The sequence below is a fragment of the Aulonocara sp. 'chitande type north' Nkhata Bay genome, linkage group LG19 (genome assembly GCF_057382095.1).
Source record: "Aulonocara sp. 'chitande type north' Nkhata Bay isolate Kocher_YH1m ecotype deep benthic linkage group LG19, A_spYH_male_GT1.1, whole genome shotgun sequence".
Classification (NCBI taxonomy): Eukaryota; Metazoa; Chordata; class Actinopteri; order Cichliformes; family Cichlidae; genus Aulonocara; species Aulonocara sp. 'chitande type north' Nkhata Bay.
Window position 1 is genome coordinate 10366453 of NC_141362.1, and position 23380 is coordinate 10389832.

General features: G+C 48.0%; 2 protein-coding genes and 1 long non-coding RNA gene across 9 annotated transcripts in view; 1 reads left to right on the forward strand and 2 right to left on the reverse strand.

Moving 5' to 3' along the window:
* The window catches only part of kiaa0586 (KIAA0586 ortholog), a 33529-nt gene that overhangs the window by 8458 nt on the left and 1691 nt on the right, over positions 1-23380 (reverse strand). For 5 of the 7 annotated variants that reach the window (XR_015126510.1, XM_086275943.1, XM_086275942.1 and 2 more), the window contains exons 2-12: positions 18254-18323; positions 17946-18177; positions 17722-17792; positions 17505-17589; positions 17241-17331; positions 15138-15249; positions 1389-1518; positions 884-1311; positions 727-799; positions 331-492; positions 31-238 (exon numbers count right to left, since the gene is read on the reverse strand). Coding sequence is in view for 6 of the 7 variants with exons in the window: in XM_086275943.1 (XP_086132069.1) it covers positions 31-238; positions 331-492; positions 727-799; positions 884-1311; positions 1389-1518; positions 15138-15249; positions 17241-17331; positions 17505-17589; positions 17722-17792; positions 17946-18177; positions 18254-18323 (1662 nt within the window). In the remaining variant the exon portion in view is untranslated. The remainder of the gene's footprint in view (positions 1-30; positions 239-330; positions 493-726; positions 800-883; positions 1312-1388; positions 1519-15137; positions 15250-17240; positions 17332-17504; positions 17590-17721; positions 17793-17945; positions 18178-18253; positions 18324-23380) is intronic. The other 2 variants (XM_086275940.1, XM_086275939.1) reach the window with 2 other exon arrangements.
* irf2bpl (interferon regulatory factor 2 binding protein-like) lies at positions 7706-12756 on the reverse strand. Its single transcript, XM_086275945.1, has one exon. The coding sequence runs from the start codon at positions 12700-12702 to the stop codon at positions 10789-10791; it is 1914 nt and encodes a 637-aa protein (XP_086132071.1). The 5' UTR covers positions 12703-12756; the 3' UTR covers positions 7706-10788.
* LOC147306531 (uncharacterized) lies at positions 15015-18553 on the forward strand. The gene is made up of 3 exons (XR_015126511.1): positions 15015-15354; positions 17247-17411; positions 17691-18553. It is a non-coding gene; the product is annotated as an uncharacterized LOC147306531 (long non-coding RNA).

A 23380-nucleotide genomic window follows, 5' to 3' on the forward strand; every position in this document is an offset into this window, starting at 1 on the left:
CATCACACTTACTGATGTTGACTTTCTGACCTCGGACACTCTCCACTAGTCGGGGGCGGGGCTTCCTTCCGAGTGGTGAGGCAGGTGAGCTGAGGCGAAGGTACGGACTCTTCTTCAGGGTCCGTCTCAGACCTTCATACGGCGCCCGGCCATACAGCCGGGTCAGGTACGATTCTCCGTCCACTTCCAACTGATGACGCTCAGCTGCTCCACCTGTGCCTCGGTTAGGCTCCACCCCCTGCAGGTGCATAAACACATAACCAATCAGTGATCGCTTGTTTGTTATTGATGAGAAACTAATCAATGGCTTCCAGAAGAATCCAGCCTCACCGCTCTGATTCCGGCTCTCTGCCCTCTGCTTCCTCTCCTCGCTGTCCTCATACTTCCTGTTCCTCTGAGCGCGCCCACTGGCCTCTCCTTCCCTGAGTGGGCGGAGCTATCAGCGTCCACAGCTGAGTGATGGTTTCTGATGTTCCCTGAGGACATCTCAGCCTGATGGCAAGGCAGAAAAGGGTCAGTCCCCGTTTTACTTCTTCTGCTCTTTCTCTGAGCACCGGGGGAGGAGCAGAAGAAGAAAAGTTCAAAGAAGAAGAAGCGTTTGTGCTGTCGTATGAGTGAGAGAACAGATGGCGCCACATCGGAGTTCTAGAAGTGAAGTTTAGAAGAAGCAGAAGAAGAAGCAGACAAAAAGAAAGATGAAGGTGTTCCCAGCCTGCTGGAGCTCACCTGGATGTCTCTGCTTAACCTGCTGATCCAGGCGTCCACTGTCTTCTTGATGCGGACCTCCTCGCTGTGGTCTCTGCCGGTCAGAGAAACCATCCTAAGTGTTTAAACCTGTCCTGTGTTAGCGAGCACACCTGAAGTCAACACTACAATTAGCTACCTGTTAGCAGCTAGCGCCTCCAGCTGGCAGTGCAGAACCTCTCCGGTCCGGGCTCTGAGCAGAGCCTCCAGGTTCTCCTCCAGAACTTTCTTCTGCTTTCGAACCTGATGGAGAACCTGACCCGCCTCCTCCAGCAGGGACGGGACCGCGGACCTCCTCTGGACCAGCACAGACTGGGACTGCTGGGACCAGAGGTTATGTTCTTCATCAGTGGTTTTATTGGGCTGGGGTAGTCTGGACTGGTTTTGCTGGGACTGTAAACTGTTTTCATGGGATAAGTTTTGTTGGAGGTGGGAAGATCGGGACCTCGGGCGATTTTCCTTTGAGGTGGTTTGTTGGGACTGGGTTTGCTGGGACTGGGACTGGGTTTGTTGGGATTGCTGGTGCTTCGGTGAAGGTCTGCTGGTTTTCAGAGGGTCTTCTGGCTGCTGGGGGACAGAACGTGTGTCAGGCTTCAGTATTACAGACTCCCGTTAACTCGAGCTGAGCTGAACTGTACACTGACCGTCAGCAGCATCTTCATCTCAGTCTTCAGACGCTTCATCTCCTGCAGTACGTCATTGGCTCTCCTCGCTGCCTCCCAGCTGTGATTGGCTAAAGACCGGAGCTGAGACCTTTCAGGCATGTGAGCATGTCTGAAGCATTAAAAACATGCAAAGGGAACAGATTTAACTTCCTAGATCGCTCAGCCTGAATAAATGACCAGTGTAACGCTATAATATTAATATCTGTTAGTTGTTGAGTGTCTTATCTGACTAAACACTCACGCCTCAACAACGCTGTTGTTACTCAAGAAGTGAAAGTAACAGCCCATCCAGCGCTCCGCTCCACGCAGCGTCACATATCCTAATACACAATCTGACTCACATCATCATCATTTATATAGCACTTTAAAAACACACCTGGTAGACCAAAGTGCTGTACAATACAAATATGCATATAGTAATAAGATGGTAAATGGCCTGTATTTATATAGCGCTTTACTAGTCCCTAAGGACTCCAAAGCGTTTTACATATCCAGTCATCCACCCATTCACGCACACATTCACACACTGGTGATGGCAGTCACTACAGCCACCCTGGGGCGCACTGACAGAGGCGAGGCTGCCGGACACTGGCGCCACCGGGCCCTCTGACCACCACCAGTAGGCAACGGGTGAAGTGTCTTGCCCAAGGACACAACGACCGAGACTGTCCAAGCCGGGGCTCGAACCAGCAACCTTCCGATTACAAGGCGAACTCCCAACTCTTGAGCCACGATCGCCAGGTTGGTGGAATGAAGCTGACACTGAGCTGAGCCCCGCCCTTCAGGCTGCTCCCGATCACCAACGCTTACACTCTTAACCGTGTTCTCGCGTGGAGGGGCGGGACTTATGATGTACCCTACAGCCATCCACCAGGGGGCGAGAAAGCTACCCACCCTCCGAAAAGCACACGCTGCTGCGATCACACAGCAGCACTGAGGACCGACAGGAAACCAAGATCAGAACCATTAAACAGAAGTAAACAAACAAATAAATGATGCGACAGCGTGGAAGAAAACTACTGACACTGAACGTTACACTGATTCAAATTAATGAGATCAAACACACAACACACAGTGTCACATTCTTGGCAATTCAGCTGAGTCTAAAGCGCGTGCGCACACACACACACACACACACACACACACACACACACACACAGACAGACAGACAGACAGACAGACAGACAGACAGACACACACAGACAGACACACACAGACACACACACACACACACACACACACACACACACAGACAGACAGACAGACACACACACACACACACACAGACAGACAGACAGACAGACAGACACACACACACACGCACACACACACACACAGACAGACACACACAGACACACACACACACACACACACACACACACAGACACACACACACACACACACACACAGCGGGCCGTCGGAAGCGTCTGGAATCACTCTGAGGACAGTGTGACTCACGCAGCGAGGACATTGATGCGTTGGCGCCTTCACATCGTGGGGAGTTCGCAGGTACAAACTACATAAAGTGAAAAAAAAGCATCACAAAATGGTCTCAGAATATCAAAACTAAAATATACAGACTGAGGAGGATGTACGCAATGATGCGAGCTCGGAGAGGAACGCCCCCCCGAGGCTTGCAAGCGAGTCCCACCGTAACATCGCGACTATGGCCTGACAGAACAGAGTTCGGTTATTTCTGATGATACAACAGAGACGTTCTGAGGTCCCTCAGAAACGTCTGACCCAGGGCGATTTTATGAATGAATCATAGCATCCCAGCTCGCCTCTCCCCTGCTCTGACTGTAGCGCCGTTGCTGCCAGAGCGATGGTGGCTGAGACGCAGCGGAGCGGAGGTGTAAGTGCCTGGCTTAAAACAGGACGTTAGCTGCATTTAACCTTCAGTTATTCTTTATATAGTTGGTAGGAGTCAGACCATGTTTCTGTTAGCTGAAAACATTACAGCAGGTAACCTGTAGTGTTGGAAACGTGTTTTCCGACGATGTTTGCTACCCTACAATCCGTCCTGCTCTGTAGTAAAATCAGCGACATTTGACCGTCCTGTTGCTCCCATTGAAATTTATGCAGCCTATTTAAAATCTAAATCTTTAAACTGTCCGCAGCCTACTGCTGTTACCACTGTCCTGTTTGAAATGGAATGGGAGAAGCTGGTTATTTTGTCATATGTGCCAAGATTAAACCCAGGAGCCACATTCAGGTAAAAGTGTAAGAACAAATGATCAGTGTTTCAATATTTATCTTTTATTAGATGTTCATGTGGTTTGGTTATTTGCCTTTTGGTTGAAAGTACACTGAGAGAAGATTTTTCATTAGTGATCTTAATAGTATTTGTTTTTTCATATTAATGTAATTTTTTATCTAATTGAATACAATCTATTTAAAAATAATAATAATAATAATAATAATAATAATGGATTGCATTTTTTATAGCGCTTTTCAAGGCACCCAAAGCGCTTTACAATTCCACTATTCATTCACACACAGGTGGCGGCAGCTACGGTTGTAGCCACAGCTGCCCTGGGGCAGAAGCGAGGCTGCCATATCGCACCATCGGCCCCTCTGGCCAACACCAGGCAGGCGGTAGGTGAAGTGAATCTCTGTCAAAAAAATGCAGTCAGTTTACTTCTTACTCACTATGAGCATCATTCATTATCCTCCCCCAGTAATTAAGGTTAGGATATGTATTTTTTCTATTCCAATCCATTCTTCTTTAGCAGCATTTAACCTTGATCAGATTTGATGGTTTTGTTACAGACTTTTCAAAAAAGTGTTTTGCTTTTCTTTCACAAATGTGGGATTAAATTGTGTTAAAATGTACAAAACAGTGATGTTTTTTTTTTGGACGAGGACCCAGGCACAGAGACACTTGATGAATTCAAGAATCTTATGATTTAATAAAGAAATTTGCAGACTTGCACAGAGAGGGTAAAATTATGATGACTGATAACAGAGATGAAGACAACAGACGACGAGGACAGGGAGGAACAGGGGTTTAAATGCACCAAGGAGACAGTCAGAGGGAACTCGGGACAACTGGAGACATGTAGGGATGCAGGGACTGACAGAGACAGGGAAGACGTGTCATTGTAACGAGTAAAGTTTATCTTGCCTGGCTGGGCAGTTCTCTGGGTGCTCAGCACGCCCAAAGCTCTGATCCTAGAATCGCCCCTGGTCTGACCTTCATCTCAGAAGGTCCAAACGCCCTCAGCTAAAGTCGTGACGCTCGCTGAAGCTGGAAATGTGGCGGTGGGTGGGGATAAAATGGGCGCCGCTGTCAACTTGCCCTCTGTCATTTAATCGCTCAGAAACTATCACAAACAGCTGCTGCAGGCTGTCTGCTGCTGCTGTTGCTAGGCAACACCCCAGTGGTTTCTCATGGTGACAGCGAGCAGAGATGCTGATGGAGGAAACGGGCGGGGGGAGGGGGCCCGGGCCTCCCCTTCCTCCTCTCTGTAGACCTTTACATGCCAGCAATAATTCATGAGCGCCGTAGTAACGGCTGCGGATGACTATTAATGGCGCGTCTTTGTGCTTCACCCTTTTCTTTGTCCTTGTGCTTCCCTTCAGCGCTCCGAGCACGCTGCGTGTTCGACACACGAGCTAAAACCGGATCGGTGCAGGCCCACGTGGACCACATTCCTTCGATGATTAATGCTGAGCACAGGTGGACTGCTGTGCTGCCTGAATGTGGACCCGAACAGGCTAACCTGCCTAGGACAGATGTGGAGCCACATGTGTGGTGGGGTCTGGGTCTAATACTTAAACATGTTAAATAAAGAGAGTCCCCGTGTGTGGCACGAGGCCCTGTGGGTGAGTTTCAGCAGGCAGACCCGGCTTAACTGCTGAACTACCTGAGACAAAATCCATTATGGTTAAATGTGGACCAAAAAGGGACACTTTGTGGACGTAGACCCCCCTCCCCCTTTGCTGCCGTACAGGCTAAATGTGGACCTGCCACACACAGCTGGCTGAATGCTGACTGAACCTAAGTGGGGTACATGAAGTGGAATAGACACACAGCGGGTGGAAAATGTCAGGTGGGCCAGATGTGGTTCAAATATCATGACATAGCTGACATCTGGCCCACATAAAGCGTTTTAGCATCCGGACTCCAAAATACGGATCCACCGACTCCAGATGGATCCGCTGCAGGTGTGGAGCTAAATCAAGTTTGCATGAAATCTGCAGCACGAGCTGAAGTGGACCAATCGGGCAACATAAAAACACAGCGAGACGGAGGCTTCTGAGCGGGCCAGTGGGGGAGGGTCGACACCACAAACAGTCATAGGTGTGTGTGTGGGGTTGGGGGGGCCGGCGGGGAGTGCTGATGGACATTAAAAAAAAAAAGTTTAAAAAAAAAGAGTGCTGACATCATCGTCTTAAATGCAGTCAACGCCGTGACACGCAGAGAGGGGTGGGGGCTTGTTTATCGGCACAAATGTGAAGTTATTGACGCCTACGATTACGATTCTGTCAGTGTTTAAAGAGCGGCCGATCACTGCAGCGCTTGTCTCTGCACATTCCTGAATAAATTATGTCTTTAAATGTGAAGCTGGTAACCATGGCAACAGCATCCTCCTCCACGGCTACAGCGAACGAAGAGGAGGGGGAGAGAACCGACCGCGGTGCTGCGCAGACAGATGAATCAAACCTCGCTGCGACTCCATGTCTTTATTTAGCTCTGCACGTTCAGCCCACGTGAGCGCCGACTCACTGACGGAGGCTCTGCCCACTCCGCCTAACTCAACCGTGTCTGAACATGGAGACTGATCCAAGCTGGCATTCTTCACCGCACTGTGCCAGACTTCAGACTTTTCAGTTTTCGAGCGGATGCTGTCATGCTTCTGTGGTTCAGGATAAACATGACGCTTCTAATAATGAGCTCAGGCAGGGAGCCCCAGACATCCCATGAAACCACCTATATCACCTGTTATTGCAATTTATGACCTTTCAACTGCAAGTGAACTTTGTCAATATCTACGTTTTATACAGTAAGGATAGCTCGCAGAGAGGCTGCCTCCTCTGTGATCAGAACAGCGAGCGCGACACCCTCGAGCTGTAGGCAACCGTGTCGTCCCCACACGCCGCGATCAGCCACAGAATGTGAAAACATTCAGAGCAGCCGCTGATGTTGTGGATGTCCTGACTCGCTCTCAGAGTGCGAGAAACGAGCTGCAGGTTTGAGAGCAGCTTGCTGTAAATCCACACACCTGCAGCATTGTGTCTTTGTCTGAGCCGCTTCGGCTGCTGCAGCTGCACGCACAAAAACACTCTGTCAGACACTGCGCGGCCAATCAGAGCGCAGCAGAGGTGAACTGAGCAGATGCAGTTTCTGGATCTTAATACGACGCCGTGTCTTTAATCAGAGTCCTTGCTGTCTCGTTAACAAACTCCTGATGCAGTACCGGTACTACCATTACTGCAGTACTCGCTGTACTTGTAGTTTCTTGCTGCATTGCAGATTTTCTCTTTGAACAACAAAAACACCCCTGGTGTGTGTGTGTGTGTGTGTGTGTGTGTGTGTGGGGACAGTGATGGTTAAGGTGCCCTTGGCTCAGTGCAGCAGCTCGCTGTGTGAATGCTAACCACGCTGATCTGCGTTTCTGCTGGTTACACTTTGGTGCCGCTCGGCTCCTTCTCACATGATCATTTCTAACATTTGTGACTCCAACATGTGGCTCGGGGGCCACATCTGGCCCACCAAACAGTCCAACACAGCCCGAAAATGGACGAGTTCCTCAAGCTTTCATTACAATGCTGATCACGTTTGGTGACAAAGGAAAGGTCACAGTTCAAGTGAATGTAAAATGAAAAGTAAGGCTCAACATTTCGAGTTTCTTCATCAACGCATAGACAGCAGAGAAAGTTTCGCTCTTGGCTTCAAGTCAATCAAATCTGCATCTTTGTCAAATACAAATGTTGGAATTACAAGAACATAAAAGCGTCCATGTGAAGACGCTGAGTGCAGGATTTCAGGAGCTGACAAATTCAGAAAATACCTGTGCTGTGTTTAAGCTCCACAGCGAACGGTGGAAATGTGGCTGTTTTCCCTGAGAGGCCCGGATTTGATCCGAACACAACTTCCTGGAGACGTAAAGATCAATAAGTGAGACGCTCCAGTGTTCTTACTTTAGCTGGACTTCTGGAAAAACAGGTGAGCCGCTCCATCACAGCCTGACTCAGTTTCTACTGAAAGAAGCCTTTAGCCACAGGACGTGAGTGATTCCAGCACCAGAATTTCAAAATAAAGTCGAGTGTGGCATTAAAGAAACGTCACGTTTGACAGAAAAGGAATTTATTACAACCGACTCAGCTCCAAGGCACGTTACAAGATCAAATGTGTTAGTTTCATTTTTATCTGAACAGAAACACAAAACAAGCTGAACCTTAATGTGAGGCAGGAACAGAGAGGAGGGGCTTCTTATTGCAGTACAAAATATATTAGAAAGGAAAAATTAAATTCAAATTCAAAATGATAATATGAATAAATTATTTCTATAAAAATAAAAAAAAATTGCTTTTTTTGTTGTTTTCTTTACAGACACGACTTTCTAATGTAAAAATGGAGCATGTGTTAGTGACTACCGGCTGCCTCACACTGAACCTCCTAAACACCACGGCACTGACCACGCCTTCATCTCCACGACAACACAACACGCTCGTTTCTTTGTTAAACACGTTTTCTAAAACATCCACATGTAGAATATTTATAAGTTCAGCTGTCTGCTCCAAACTCGGCTGGAACCTGGACGGAGGGAAGACGGCGTGTGCACGGTTTCCTCTTTGATGTCCCAAAACATCTGACACAGTTTAAGTACAAAAGGTTTTTTTCTGTTTTACATTTAGATCATGACACAAGGTAGAAACGAAACACAATTCCAAGGGTCGTTTAAACATGACTCTACGTCCTGCTCGTCTGTTTTTATGCTGATTTATTCGTTTACATCTGCAGTGAAACGTCGGCATAATTATACTCTGACACCGTTGGCTTTCCGGGCAGAAGAAACAAACTTCCTGTTTAGTCTCTCCGACAGCCGTCAGAGAGCTAGCGTGTTCACGGGTCTTACTTCCTGTCCAGTTCAAACAGAAGAAAACCAGCAAACGAGCAGCAGATGTGTTCCTCGAGGTGACTTTACCTTCCAACTGTCAGGGCCAAAGTCGAGGCGTTTTTGGTTGGTTCACTTCAAACCACTGGAACCAGTTTGTCCACAGCAGAAACTCTCTGCATTTGGGAGTTAACTTGTTTTAACTTGACTGAAAATGAAGAATTCATCAGTCTGACCTCCATCTTTGCGTTTGCTTTGTGGATCCAGGTGCAACAGAAACATAACATTTATTCGCTGGACAAATCCAACTATGAAGTTTGTTTGTTTTTTAAAGCCCAGAAAGTTTCTATAAGCGAGTTATGAGGAGCAAACACGCACAGCTGAACAGTGACGGCTCACGGCTGCAGCGAGTCAGAGTCTGTACTCGTCTCAAAGCTGCTGCAGAGATCAGAGTCACGAGCGAACGCGGCCGCGCCTCCTCTCAGCCATGTTGGGTTAGAGGAGGTGAACTGATGCTGCAGCTGTTTCAGGCGAGGAGCGGCTCTGTAAACAGCATGACGCCCGTTTCATCCGCACGTCCAACAAGCCTGAGGTTAAAGTTCAAGTCTGCACACAGCCAGTTATTGTCTAATCATCTTAAGCTCAACCCCCCCCGCTTCTGTCGACGTGCCACAGGAGTGACGGTCTACCGCCGAGAACGTTACCGAGCTGATCTTTGTGCGACGCCTCGTTAAAGGCACCAAAACCACGAGCAATAACTTAACAAAGGCTCTGTGAGCTCACAGCGGACGGTGGCGATCGTTGTGACGATCCGTTCAAGACGAGTGTGTGTGCACGCTCACAGTGAGGACGCCTGACACAGGTATGGACCTGCTGTGAGCGTGCTCCACAGCTTCAGCTGCATTTCTGGAATAACCCTTCATGAAGAGCCCCTCCAGCTGCGGCGAGTGCGGCTCCACAGAGTGGGAACGTGGAGCGACAGATTGTAAGTGAGCGCTTTCTCCTCCTGAAACGGCGTCCTACCGGCCGCTTCCTGCAGTGGGAACGTGCACAAAGACGCCCTGAAACTCCCCGCCGGTCTCATCGCTGCTAACAGACCTTTGCTTCACAACAGTCACAGCATGATGTCATTCTGAGATCACGAGCTTGATGATGTCCACGACGTTAATTAGAAAGAGTCAAAGGTAATAAACGCTGAACGTGAGCAACGCCTCCCCTCGCGTTTCTCCACCCGGTCGTCAACGGGTTCGTTTATCAAACAGGGAGAATTTACGACCGTTTTAAACAAACATAACTGATGTGAGTTTCACTGTGAGAAGTGTGACGGCGACTCGGACACAAACTGTGACTGTATGTTAACCAAACTCCAGACGAACATGAGCAACGGTGGGAGCGACACCTGGACCCACACAACAGGCACAGATTAACATCAGTAATGTTCCATGTTTCAGTCAAACTGTTTCAGTCTGTGAGCACATCGTCCTGAACAACAGACAAAAACACAAACGACTCATTCACAAAGTAAACGCACAAGTTTAAACGCCAGACGAACCAAAGATCACTCTGATGTCATACATCGGAGTTTGGATAATTTGGACGATTACATTTTTCTTATAAATTTTAACATATTTCTTTGTTTCAAAATAAGAATCGCCTGCTTGTCCGAGACGTTTATTAAACTGCATCACGATAATCTCCGTTTCAAGCCTTCAACGTATTTTTATCAGGTTTTCTTTACAGATGCAGAAACGGGCTGACGGTCCGGCACAGTGGTCACACATTTGTACTCATGGGTGTAATGACTGACACACACACACACACACACACACACACACACACACACCTGTAATAACATGAACTCATTTTAACAGAATATTGAGGTTATTTTAAGCCTCACAGTAAAGAAGACTGAGTGTTGGACAGAAACTATAGCATGCATGATCTTACTGCACACACACGGAGCTGGAGGCAGCTCGACGTATAAACTGAAGAGTGTCAGCGCTGCTTTGGATCAGTAACACTCATTTATTTTACTGACGCCAGGTTGAAACTCAACCTTTGACCTCCGTCACATCGAAAACAGACACGATGACAAAGGAAGGTGGAAAGTGTTAAATCAGAAAAGCTTTCACGTGATCACCAGTCCAGACTCTAAACGACTGAAACAGTTTGCTGTTCTTCATGGTTTGAATATTTGACTGAGTTTAGGTTAGAGCGAATCTCTGTGGGGGGCAGGCTGAAGTACCTCGACCTGGGCTGTGATCCAGGGGAATATAAAAAACAAAGTCTGGGCTTGAGGCTCCAGCACCTCCTCCTCAGGGGTCCCTCTCCTTCTTTACCTTCACATCTCCAGCCAGGATGGTGGAAATCTCCCCCTGCATAAATGCCCAGGGCACGTTGGAACCGACTAGCGGGCACTTGTCCCCACTGGGGCAGTACACCTCCCCGGAAGCCCCTTGGGCCTTGATGCTCTCCCGGGAGCAGGGGAAGCAGAACTTGTGTCCGGGGACGGAGGGACACTGCACGAAGTGAGTGTCCTCCAGGCGCTCGTGGCAGATGGTGCAACATAGCGGTCCGCTGTTGGCCACGGGGGAGTCGGGCACGCTCTGCGCGTGCACCTGGTCCTGCGCGGGCAGCCCGAGGTCCCCGTTGCGGGAGGAGAGGCGCCTTTGGCCGGAGGCTGAGGCCGGGGACGCCGGGCTGCCGGCCGCGTGCCTGGAGTGCGCGGCGGAGTCTCTGTCCTTGCCGGGCGAGTGCGCGTTACCGAGCGCGTCCGCCACTGACATGAGCGCGGCCATGGGGGACTGTCCGTTCTGCGGCGGGGCGGTGGCGGATTCCGGGGGGGTCTTGAGGGCCTCGCCCGGGCCCCCGAGCCACTGCTGCCGCTGCTGCTCGTCCGCAGAGTCCGGCTCCGGGGAGGCCTTCCTCTTCCTCAGCCCGGGCCGGGAGCCCCCCGCCCGTCCTGGCGGCAGCGGGAAGCCGCCGTCGGCGTGCGGCTGCGGTAGCAGCTCTACGGACAGCGGCTCCCGAAAGAAGCGCAGCGGCTCCGGCAGCAGGTCCCCGAGCAGCCGCCAGTCCCCGGAGCCCGGCTTCTTCTCGTACTCCAGGTACTTAAAGCCGGACGACAGCCCGCGCCCGAAGTCTTTCATGCAGTCCTGGTACATCTGCTTGGCCACCCCCGAGGCGCTGGAGAACACCGTCCCGGAGCCGCTCGGGTACTCGATGAACAGCTTCAGCTCATGCTCCGCGCCGGGCTTCGACGCGGCGTCGAAGGCGAACACGCGGCCCAACAGCGCGTGGTCCTTCTTGAAGCGGACGTCGAAGGGCGTGCTTCCGGTGAGCGCAAGCAGCGTGTCGCGCACGGCCTTCGGCCGGCCCGCCCACTCTTCCTGGCGGCTCCGCAGGCTGTCGCTCAACTCTGCCAGCACCTCCGCGTTGCGCTGCTTCTCCTTCAGCTCCCGGTCCGGGTCGGCGGCGGAAACCGAGGCGGGCCGCTTCGCCCCGGGCTCGGCCCGGCCCGTCTGCGGCAGCAGGCTGGGTGGCACGGCGGCGGACGGCGGTCCGGCGGGGGTCCTGCCGCGGGAGTTCGGGCTCTGGCGGTTCAGCTCCGGCGGGCCGTCGTCCTTGAAGCCGTTCGGTCCTCCGAGCCCGGTGGGCGGCCTGCCGCCGTAGTCGAAGCGTCCCAGCGAGTAGCGGTCCGTCCCGGGATGCTGGGGCTTGGCTGCACCATCCGCCGGGTGGTGGTGGTGGTTCGGCGGCTCTTTGCCGCTTAGTATGGCCGCCTGGCTCTTCGTCGCCCCGGGCTGCTGCTGCGGGGGCGCTCCCGCGGCGCCGCGGGCCTCCTGGAAGCCGTGAGCGCGCTTCAGGTGGCGGGCAGTCTCGATGACGAACTCGATCCGGTCCGCGCCCTCATAGTTGACGCATCCGCGGCACACGGGCTCCGTGAAGTCCCAGATCATGGCCCAAGGCATGCGCGGCAGGTCGCACAGGTAGCACGACTGCCGGCGGGACACCTGCGGGGAGGACATGTTCCCTCTGCCGGCCCCCTGCCTCCTCCTCCGGGCAGCCGCTTCACCAGCTCCCGCTAAAACTGCGACACGCCGCCGGACTGCGGAGCCTCCTCTGAGCTTATTGTTCCTCCTCCTCTTCCTCCTGCTGCTGTAGCTCCGTGTGCTGCTGCAGAGATGGAGGAGGGAGGAGGAGGGAGCTCTGCCTTTTTTCCCCTGCATGCATCACTCCCGGGGAAAGCGGAGGAATTCAGATTGTTACCCCCTCTCACACAATGCCACCTGGTGGAGTAGCTGACGTCACCGTCCCTCCCCCTCCGTGATCTCACTTGTTGCCCTCGTTCTTCCCCCATCTGTGTCACCCCCACCTCCTCCTCTTCATCCTGTATTTGTCACATCCAGGTAAAGAAGAAGCCCGCTCCACCTGCAGCACTCCAGCTGCCGGGGTTCACGGGTCTGACCCCAGCACACACGGGTCCGGAGGGGGCACACAGCGGGAGGGCTGAGGCCTCCCCCCCCATCATATTTTTGTCTGTAGTTTGTGGGGCTGTTCACGAGTCATCATAAAAGTATCACGGCTTGTTTCTTTAAATAACTCCTGCTCCTTTTACCAGTCTTTGGCTTTTGAGGGTGGGGGTCTGCTGCCATGAAAAGAAACTCTGAGATCAACCCCCCCCCCTCCTCAGAGGAAACAACAGCATAGGTGTTTCATCACCTCACAGCAGTTTAAGGTGGAATATTACAGGTGGACCCTGGGGGTTTGGGCTGCAGAGGCATCCGTGTTGCTAGGCAGGTTTTACCTCTCTGCTCCAACCCACCCCTCCTCTCTCTCTCAGTATGCACTGAGCCTCGATCGCCCTCGCTGCTCTGATGTTTCTTTGGTTTCTGTCTTCAGAGCTCAGCAAAGTTAATTTATGCTCTTGTTTGAACCCTCAGTGTAGCTGTGCAGCACAGTTAAATAAATAAGCGATAAGTCTTGTGATGTGTAACACATGCAGTATACTACGGTAATCAGCAAAGGATTACTGTGGTATACTGTAAATCTCTTTAGATTAAAGCAAAGAACTGACCAATAGGAGAGGTTTGTTTGCCTCTTTCCTTCCCCTCGTGTGTCTCCTGATCGAGGTGCCGTGCAGTCAGACATGATGTGACGTGATGGGCAGCTCTCTGACCCGAGCCTCTCAGTGCTCAGAGCACGTCTGACTGTGGAAGATATCCCGATTCTCCACACAGCAGCTTCAGCTCTGCTGCAGACAGCAATCACATCACTGAGCAATGAGTCTCTGTGGAGCTGTCCGCACGCAGTTCATCAAACAGGCGGAAAAATAAAAACTACACTAGTTTCAAGCAGAGTGTGCACAAACAGGATGGGGTTACCTCACAGCCTGTAACTCACAGAGGGACTTGGCTGCAGTTTGGCCTTGGCTGTCACAGTCACCTGCTCATTCATAACAATAAAAGACGTCTGTTCGTACAGAAACCTCACAGCAACACAAACACGTCCACAGTCCAGTTAGCACGAGCTAGCAGCTACACCCACCTGTCAGTCAAAAAGGCCACGCCCCTGATATGCAACCTTGCCTTGACAGAGTTTACACAGGTGAGTTATGAAAATATGCACTACACTGGTGCATTCTGGGAATATTGCGGTTTTTCAGTTATCAGCAGTGGGTGGCGGCTTTGGCTTAGTGCCATCTCCATAAACACACAAAAGCATCTGCGTGCCTCTCATGGATACTGCTGGCGTTGCCATGGAAACGTGCGAGGAGAAGCTGCAGAATACAGGATCAACTGTAGCACCCACCCCCCCACCCCCCACACACACACTATGAATGATTATGCAAATGCAGCGACGCAGACCTGCTGTAGCATTCAGACGCTCCCAGGCTCCTTTATGTCTCCACCTGCTCCAGTCTTCACACAGCACTCCGACTGACCGAGCAGACCAATCAGCACCTCCACATGCTCTCACATGACCTTTCATCGCTTTAGCTGAAGCATCACTGCACAGGAACTAATCTAACCTTTGTCTCTAAAACACACGAGGGCTTCACTCTGCTCTTCCACTGCAGGAAAATCACTGGCTTGTTTTTTCATAGGTGGGTTTAACTGACTCAGACCAAACGGTGACCACATGCAGATCACTGATAGTAATGTGTGTCGACACCTCTGAAGGCTTCTTTAAACCAGGAGAAAGCCCGTGTAGAGCCCGGCAGTCAAACCAGTTCTGTGCACATCTGAATCCAGCTTGGAGTCAGTTTGTGACTTACAGGATTTTATTTGCCTCCATTTTCAGCTTCAGCTGATTATTCGGTTCACGTGGATCTGTGCGAATAATCAAACATCTTTATTTTTCTTTCTTAAATAAACACACGAAAAACGTAATAAAGATTTGTTTTTGTGCGGGCCCTGCATCCCTTCAGATCTCCATGTGTGCTCACTGAACGCGTCACATAAATGAGAACAACCACAAAAACCAAGAGTCCTTCTGAGCGTGTTGATTGGTGGCTGTTTAATAAGCAGGTTCAAGCTTTTCCAGGTGTGTCAGGAGTGCACCTGAACCCTGAGCCTGTTTCCTGTCTGTGTCTCTCAGTCTCTGTTTAACAAAACCGCCTCCATCAAACCCACAAAAACATCCTCCCCCCACCCCCCTTCACCTGGTTTGATCTGCCCATTGGTCAAGGCGATGCGTTTCCATGGTAACTGGGGCAGGAGGGACAGCTACATTTGGCAAGGAGCTCGGTGGCTGGGCGCCGAGGCTGTTTGCTGCTGCAGTGAAGAAGAAGACAAATCAGAGACGGAGGTTAATCATCCATGAAGTTTCAATGTTTTCCAGGCCTGGAAAGCCTGGAAAGGTGTACAAGGATTTTCCAGGTGGATCTCATGAAGATGTTGAAAGCATATTTCAGAATTTCAGACATGAATTCTGCGATATTTGCCTCGACAGATGTGCACACACACACACACACACACACATCTAAATTCAGCATCTACAAACACTCTGGTTACCATGACAACTGTCTCCATCCGATTGTTCAGTCTGACGTCACTAGCCGTGTCTGGGTCTAAACTCCGCTGCAGCTCCATATATCAAACGATCACTATGGCATTACTGAGAGTTGAAAAACTGTCTAAAGTCCTTCATCTTTAATAAAATGATCAGCGTTCTGCTCTACCAGGTGTAACAATTGAGTTTAACATCCAGGCATCCATGAAAACGGAATTTCTGACATTTAACGGAGTTAGAAGCTAACGAGCTAACTCCCTGCTAGCTTCTATCTAAATACAATATAGCATGTCCTGACTGCGGGGTTTTAGAAAAAAATTAAAACGTACAGCTCTGCTATCACTTCCAGCATAAATGAAGACAGAAAACTAGACAGCAGTGACGTTTGTAAGGTTACTGAAGTTTGGCTAGCTGGTATATAATGATGTGCTACATGACCGCTAGCGACACAGCTATGTTAGCATAATATAAACAAGCTAACTTGTTTTCCACTCGATAAAAGTTAACGTGAGTGTTCTCAGTGGTCAGGAACAAATGTAATCGCATGGCAGGATGCTGTAAAAGGACCAAACTTCAGCCAGGAGAACAACTGAGATAATCCATCCACAATACGAGGTTAGTCATTCATATACTGCTGCATGGGCTGGGCTGTAGCTACATCCTAAGGTTTTAAAAACTGAGCTTAAATAAATGATTAGTGGTAATAAAAGCCGAGGGAGGTCAACAGTGATTACTGACTGTTTTAGGAGCTTTTTGAGATTAAATAGAAGAAAATACATAACATTAAACATGTTAACAACACAAAAGCCATATTAAACGCAGACTACTTTTTTTTTTTTTTTTTGTTAAATATTAAACTTTATTAAGAAACAGTATACAGAACATGTATACAATCAGAACAAAATTAACATATGCCAGGGGGTGCAATACAAAGAATTTCAAACATTCAAATAATTTGTAATTACTACAAATAGTACTAGTTTTCATAGCCTTTTTGTTAAGTGATCCACTAATCAATTTTATGTAACATAAAACATGATTATAGTAATGTTTAAAATTAGGTTAAACGCAGACTACTTTAGACCCCGAAGTAGGATTCGTCGCGTCATCACTGAACAACCGGATTGCCTGCAGTACTGACACACACACACACACACACACACACACACACACACACACACACACACACACACAGCTGCCACCTGCTGGTTCACGTTCCTCATTACACCTCGGGACTGACAGTCCAAAACTTAGTTATTTGTTTATCATTGTTTGTTATACACAAACAAATAACATTTTTATCATTTTAAGACCTCAAAAAATTCTCTGTATTTCTGCACTTTAAGTCCAAACAATGTGTTTTTAAATCAGCCATAAAATGAAAAAAATATTGGAAGATTTTTCAGTTACTGGATGAAAAAAGAAAATGATTTTATTTTTTTACAGGGTTTTTGAAACAATTATGTTTCAGGTGTTTATCAGGCAGACAAACAGGTTGATATTTATAATCTATTGTTTGCTAAATAATTCAAAATGTCATGTGTGGGTCGGAACAGTACACAGCACAAACATGCAAACTGCTCTGCTGTTGGTACACCTGTCCATGTTTCTGAGTAGTAGCACACTGCAAACTCCACCTTCCTGTGACCTCCCCTGTACCGATATGTGTAAGCTCCAGGCTGACCCACTGAGCTGATGTCAGGACTCACAGGACGCACCTCATGCCGACCAACACAAACTGCTGTGTGCTTACCTGCAGCATCCAGGTGTGTGACCTGCAGGTGCGTCGGCGGGTCTGAAGCATGGCCGCTCGCTATCCTGAGGGCTGATTCCAGCAGCTGGCTCTGATTGGAGGAGAGAAGTGCCAATGAAAGTTTAGAAAGAGACGCAGGAGGCGTCGCATCTTTATTCCTACAATTCCCAGGTTTTACATTTTCTTTGATTGGATAACACGTCTGACACGCCCTGCTGCTATTGTTCAGCACGGTGACATCATTAAAGGTGTTCCTGTACTCACCTGCAGCTGCACCTGCTGGCACTGAAGCATCTCCAGGTGCTGCAGTGTCTGCTGGCTCATGCTCCGCCCTCTGTCCCCACCCTCCCTGATGACACGGTGATGTCACAGTGATGTCACATCTCCACTTCATTTAAAGTGACTTTTTATAACACAGAATTATTTTTCTCTTATTGTTTTTGTTTTCAGCATAACGAGGCGACAGGTGCACACAGTTTACCTGTCAGCTTGCAGCAGCTTCTGGATGCCGTCAGCCAGCTGAGCCACTCGAGCCTCCATATCAGACTGAGCCTGTAAACAAACACAAACAGAGGTGCTAAACATTAGCTGCAGTTCCACTGATGTCCAGCAGAGGCAGCAGTGAGTCAGTCCCAGAGACTCACATGTGGAAAAAGCAGAAATAAACATGTGTACGGGCTGAATCGATCTATCAGCTGTACTCACCTTGAAGAGAGGAGCAGCAGCTGCCAAAGCTGCAGTGGCAGCGGCGGCGGCAGTGCTACTGGCATCTCCCAGGTCACCAGAGGACAGCGGCGTCTCCATCTGGACCCCAGCATCCTTCGCTGCATCCCGGGAGCTCAGAGCAGGGGCGTCCGGGGGGTTTCCCGCAGAGTGGAGCGGCATCGGGTCCAAGAAGTGAACTTTGACCTCCCTCCTGCGGGGGGCGCTGTGAGAGCTGAGCATCACAGATAAGATGAGATGTGTTTTTATGAGCAACCTGTAGCAAGTCTGAGGAAACACGTTTCACTCACCGCTGCTTCAAAGCCGCCAGCACGACTCCTCGACCCCCAGATGCAAACCGTGACGTAAGGACGTCGTCACCTGATGATGCAAGCAGAGGTGGAGTCAGTATTGTGATGATTAAAGATAAACACAGAACGTTTTACGACTCAAATTGAATTGATTAATTATGGTGAGAAGTGTGAGAGTCTCGGAGGCTCACTCTCACACCGAGTCAAACTAAAATACAAAAAATATGAATTTTGATCTTTTTACGATCATGTGTGAAGAAATTCTGTCTAACGCAGGGGTGGACAATCTCAGTCCACGAGGGCCGGTGTCCCTGCAGGTTTTAGATCTCACCTTGGGTCAACACACCTGAATCACATGATTAGTTCGTTACCAGGCCTCTGGAGAACTTCAGGACATGTTGAGGAGCTAATTTAGCCATTTAAATCAGCTGTGTTGGTTCGAGGACACATCTAAAACCTGCAGGGACACCGGCCCTCGTGGACTGAGATTGCCCACCCCTGGGGTCCGTTCTTCGTACCTCGCTTACTACATCCAAGATCAAATGACACATCCAAGATCAAATCATCGCGCCAACTTTGAGCTCGCTATTCCGGTTCTCCGAACACACCTGTTGTTGATGATTAGTACAGCTGGATGAAGTAATGTGAGATCACTGGGTGGCTTAACAGGGGCTACGCATCGATAGTAGAAACATTGATCGGCAACCCTCTGATTGGTCGGCGAAAATGTCGAAGGAGCGCGCTCAGTATTTTTCGGCAGCAGAGCAAGAACTCTTGAGTGAGGGATTTCAGGAGTTTCAGAGTTTAATTAAAACGCAAGGGAACACTGCAAAGGCTGCAAAAGCAAGGAGAGAGGGCTGGCAGAAAGTTGCTGACAAATCAAACTCGTAAGTAATTTAATAATAATAATAATAATGGAGTGGATTTATATAGCGCTTTTCAAGGCACCCAAAGCGCTTTACAGTGCCACTATTCATTCACTCTCACATTCACACACTGGTGGAGGCAGCTACGGTTGTAGCCACAGCTGCCCTGGGACAGACTGACAGAAGTGAGGCTGCCATATCGCGCCATCGGCCCCTCTGGCCAACACCAGTAGGCGGTAGGGTAAATTTATTATATTACACTATATTATATTATATTATGTTATATTATATCCTCTTTCACATTAGAGCCACGACAGGACCCACTAGAACATGGGAACAAGTAAAGTGAAATATAAGAATATTCCACAGAATGGTAATATTTATCACTTATATTGCTTTTAGTCTCTTGAAAAGAGACCCTGAAATAATCTGTTTGTTTGTTTATAACAGCAACCAAGAAAAGGGCAGAGCAAAAAAAGACAGGTGGTGGTCCTGCACCCCCTCTTCAACAAGTTGGTTAAGTAAATAATACCCTCACGGGAAAATCGATATCTCTCTATGAGCACACTGTCGCGCTGAGCTAAAGGATCCTGTCTATCCCGCAATATACGCTGAATTCTGAAAACTCTCCTTATCAATCTTGCACCTTCCGCAATGGGTGGCTCGCGTATACGGACAGGACATGGCTGCGACAGACTTCCCAAATCCACCTTCGCTTTTATAGCCGTGGTCTCTCAGCTTGATTACACGAAGTAATTTACAATTACTACTCTAAAATATGAATTACATCTGAAACAATCAAATACATGAAATAGAATGATTAATAGTACATTTCCCTTTTTTTAGGAAATGACCTGTATGTATTAGAGATGGCACGATACCACTTTTTTATGTCCGATACCGATTCCGATATCATAAATTTGGATATCTGCCAATACCGATATGAATCCGATATAGTGTTTTTTAATCAACAAAACTGTTTTTTAATATCTTGCTGCATTTTGTATAAGTTCATACTCAAGTTTAAAACAACAACTACACTAAAGCTATTCTGTTATACCTGTATGCAAAAAAAAATATTTCATAGTTCAGCAATACTGATCAATCTAATAAACTTAAACCTACACCATCCTCCCTATTCTGGTATTTTAAAGAGTACTTAGCGTAAATATTAAGCAACCTAACTAATAGGGTTCCAACTCCCAGCAACAACAAAAATAAATAAATAAAAAATAGGGAACCACCCCTCACGCTCCACCTCATGATGCTTAATCGACGTAATCAACCTTAATTTGATGCAGTGTGAAAAAAATGCACAGAAATCAATAATTTTTCAAGAAATATTAAATAGATTCAACATCTTTCTTCAACAAAATTGCAGACTGCACAGATGGTACCTTCCCAAAGGAAAAAGTACTATAGCTTACTAGGGTATATATATTAGACTTAATAGTCACTATATACAGTAATTGACTTCTATTCATTTTACATCAAATTAAAACTTTGGGTGTCAGATAATTATTTATTAAAAGCTAGACATTTTAAATGAGAATAAGAAAGAAAAGTATGTCTTTGTGCCCCCTTTTCCCTGTTAATGCCCTATCGGCCCCCCTGGCTAAACTTTGCTAGATCCGCCCCTGCACAGTTACCAGCGTCAGCTACGTAGAAAAAGATCCTGGAGTAGAAAGTAATATTAAATAAATTCTTACAACAGCTTATCAAGCTTAAACGTGCTGCTGTTGTTCAGCCGCTGGTTTCCTCTTTCTGGTGCAAAGTGGGCCAAAAACAAACAAGACAGACGGACTCCCGACAGAAAAGCCGATCAGCTGATCATTTAAGCAGTTTCACAATTGAAGTAGCAGCCGGAGAGTGAGAGGCAGTCGCTTGTTAAGCTTAACGCAGGAATGCTTTACAAACATTCAGAGATGGACTTACACACTTGCTTTACTTCTCTCGGGATAACTTTGTCGGAGATGAAATGCCGGGTTGCTAGCGAAGCTCCAAATGCTATCCAGACCACCGACAGGTCCCGCATGCCACAGCCGCTCTATCACGTGATGCATACTGCTCCGACGTGCTAACGTTCTGAGGTGAGTTACGGCGTGTTGCAAGTTTTGTGAGGTGCTTTCGTGATATTTAATGGATCGGATTACATTTTTTATTTTTCTCCGATATCCGATCCAGTAATTTAGGTCAGTATCGGACGATACCGATACGTAATATCGGATCGGTCCATCTCTAGTATGTATCTGTATGGAATCAATAAAAGAATCAAATACTGCATTATCTTTAGTTACATTGATGTTATTTATTTATGGTGAAACAGTGGTGGAACATCGCTGTTGCTTTCGTATAAATGAAGCGGACATACCTGAGTGGCCGCGATCTAATCCTGTTTACATAAAGTAAGCCTGCTCCCGAGCAGGTTTACGCTTACGGATCTGTTGCTATGACAGCAAGTCCCGGATGAGCTTCGGAGAACCGAACGATCCAAGATCAGCGAAATCGTCAACAATCAAATCCAGCTAACTTACTTAGCGAGGTACGAAGAACGGACCCCTGGGCCCTATTTCAGGAAGCCGGTTTAGAAAACAGAGTGAAAAACGATACTCAGGGTTGAGTAACCCCGAACTGTCCAACTCGGAATATTCGGTTTCAGAAAGGCTGATAACAATTAGTTCAGTCAACGTGGAGTTGCTTTAACCCCAAGTTAAGCATGCGCACGAGGATACATAAAGCCCTGATTAGTGGAGCACAGATTAAGCGAGTCACCATGGAGACAGAGGGAAAGAAGGCGCGGTCAATGTATTTTACATCGCTTGAGGCCGAAATTCTGATGGCAGTATATGCCGATAACATGCCAATTTTGCGGGAAAAAAGTAACACAGCCTCAGCTGCAAAAGAAAGGGAGCATGCATGGCAAAACATAGCCGACAGAGTCAATGCGTGAGTGTTAATTTAAACATTGATCTAGGGATTTCCACCCATTTAACACGTTATTTTATTATATTTTATTTTATTTTTTTATGTTATACATTTTATTTTGTGATGTGATTTGAGCGCAGGTGCAACCCAACAGGCCCCAAACGTTCCTGGCAGCAAGTAAAAATGAAATATAAAAATATAGTCCAAACAGGTAAGGTGTAATTGTATCATGGGCCATAGTGCTTGGTCTGTTTGTCCGATGTAAATCAATTGCAGTTAGAGGCTACATTAATTTCCCCTCTGTAAGCACTTATTGAAATTATCTGAGCACATTACAAGTACATATTTGCTTACTCTGTATGCTCAAATGTGACCCGTTATAGCCAACAGAAAAAAAGCGGAGGCCCGAAAAACAGGTGGGGGTCCTCCACCACCACCACTCACAGAGGCTGAGCAGTTGGCTTCCACATTTGTGATAATGTTGGCAGCATCACATATGATCTTCACAGTGCAGAGAACACAAATTAGCATCCATTACTATAATGAAATAATTTGTTAGTTTGAAATGCTACAGGGAACTATGTACCTGTACATTAATGCTGTGGAAAGACTTCCTGTTCACATAGTCTCCTTCATTTACTGAAGGAGCAATGATTGGAATGTGAGTGCCATCTGTACAGCCAATCACGCCTGGGAACCGTGAGAATAAATGTAAAATTTAAGTAGTAGTTCAAGTATCACCACATCATGAATTAAGTTTCGTTCATCCTGATACCTGCAATTTTGTGGAATCCCTCTTTGATAAATCTTGTGGGTCTATGACCGGGGAAAACCACAAACGAGTACAGGAGACGTTTCAGTGCAACTGTAACATTCCTGACTGCCCGACAGACGGTAGCCTTGGAAACGTGCTCAGCGTCTCCAATATTATACAGAAAGCTCCCGTTTGCAAAAAACCGAAGTGCAATACAAATAATATGTACAGAACTGAGAGGATGTCCGCGATGTGTCACATGAGCAATATTAGGCCTGAGGATGTTATTCAAATAAATTATAGATTGTGCTGAAAAACGGTAACGTTCACACAGGAAATCATCAGGAAATGATAAAATGTCCAAACGTGCTCTAATCACTCTCTCCGGGCGGAGAGCTCTGCGGAGAATTTGGGCTTCAACATCTACTGGCTCTTCAAGGAAGAGGCACGCCACCCAGGAATAACACCCAGGAATAACATCCTGGGTGGCTGTAGCTCAGGTGGCAGAGCAGGTCAGCCACTAATCAGAAGGTCGGTGGTTCAATCCCAGCCAAATATCCTTGGGCAAGATGCTAACCCCGT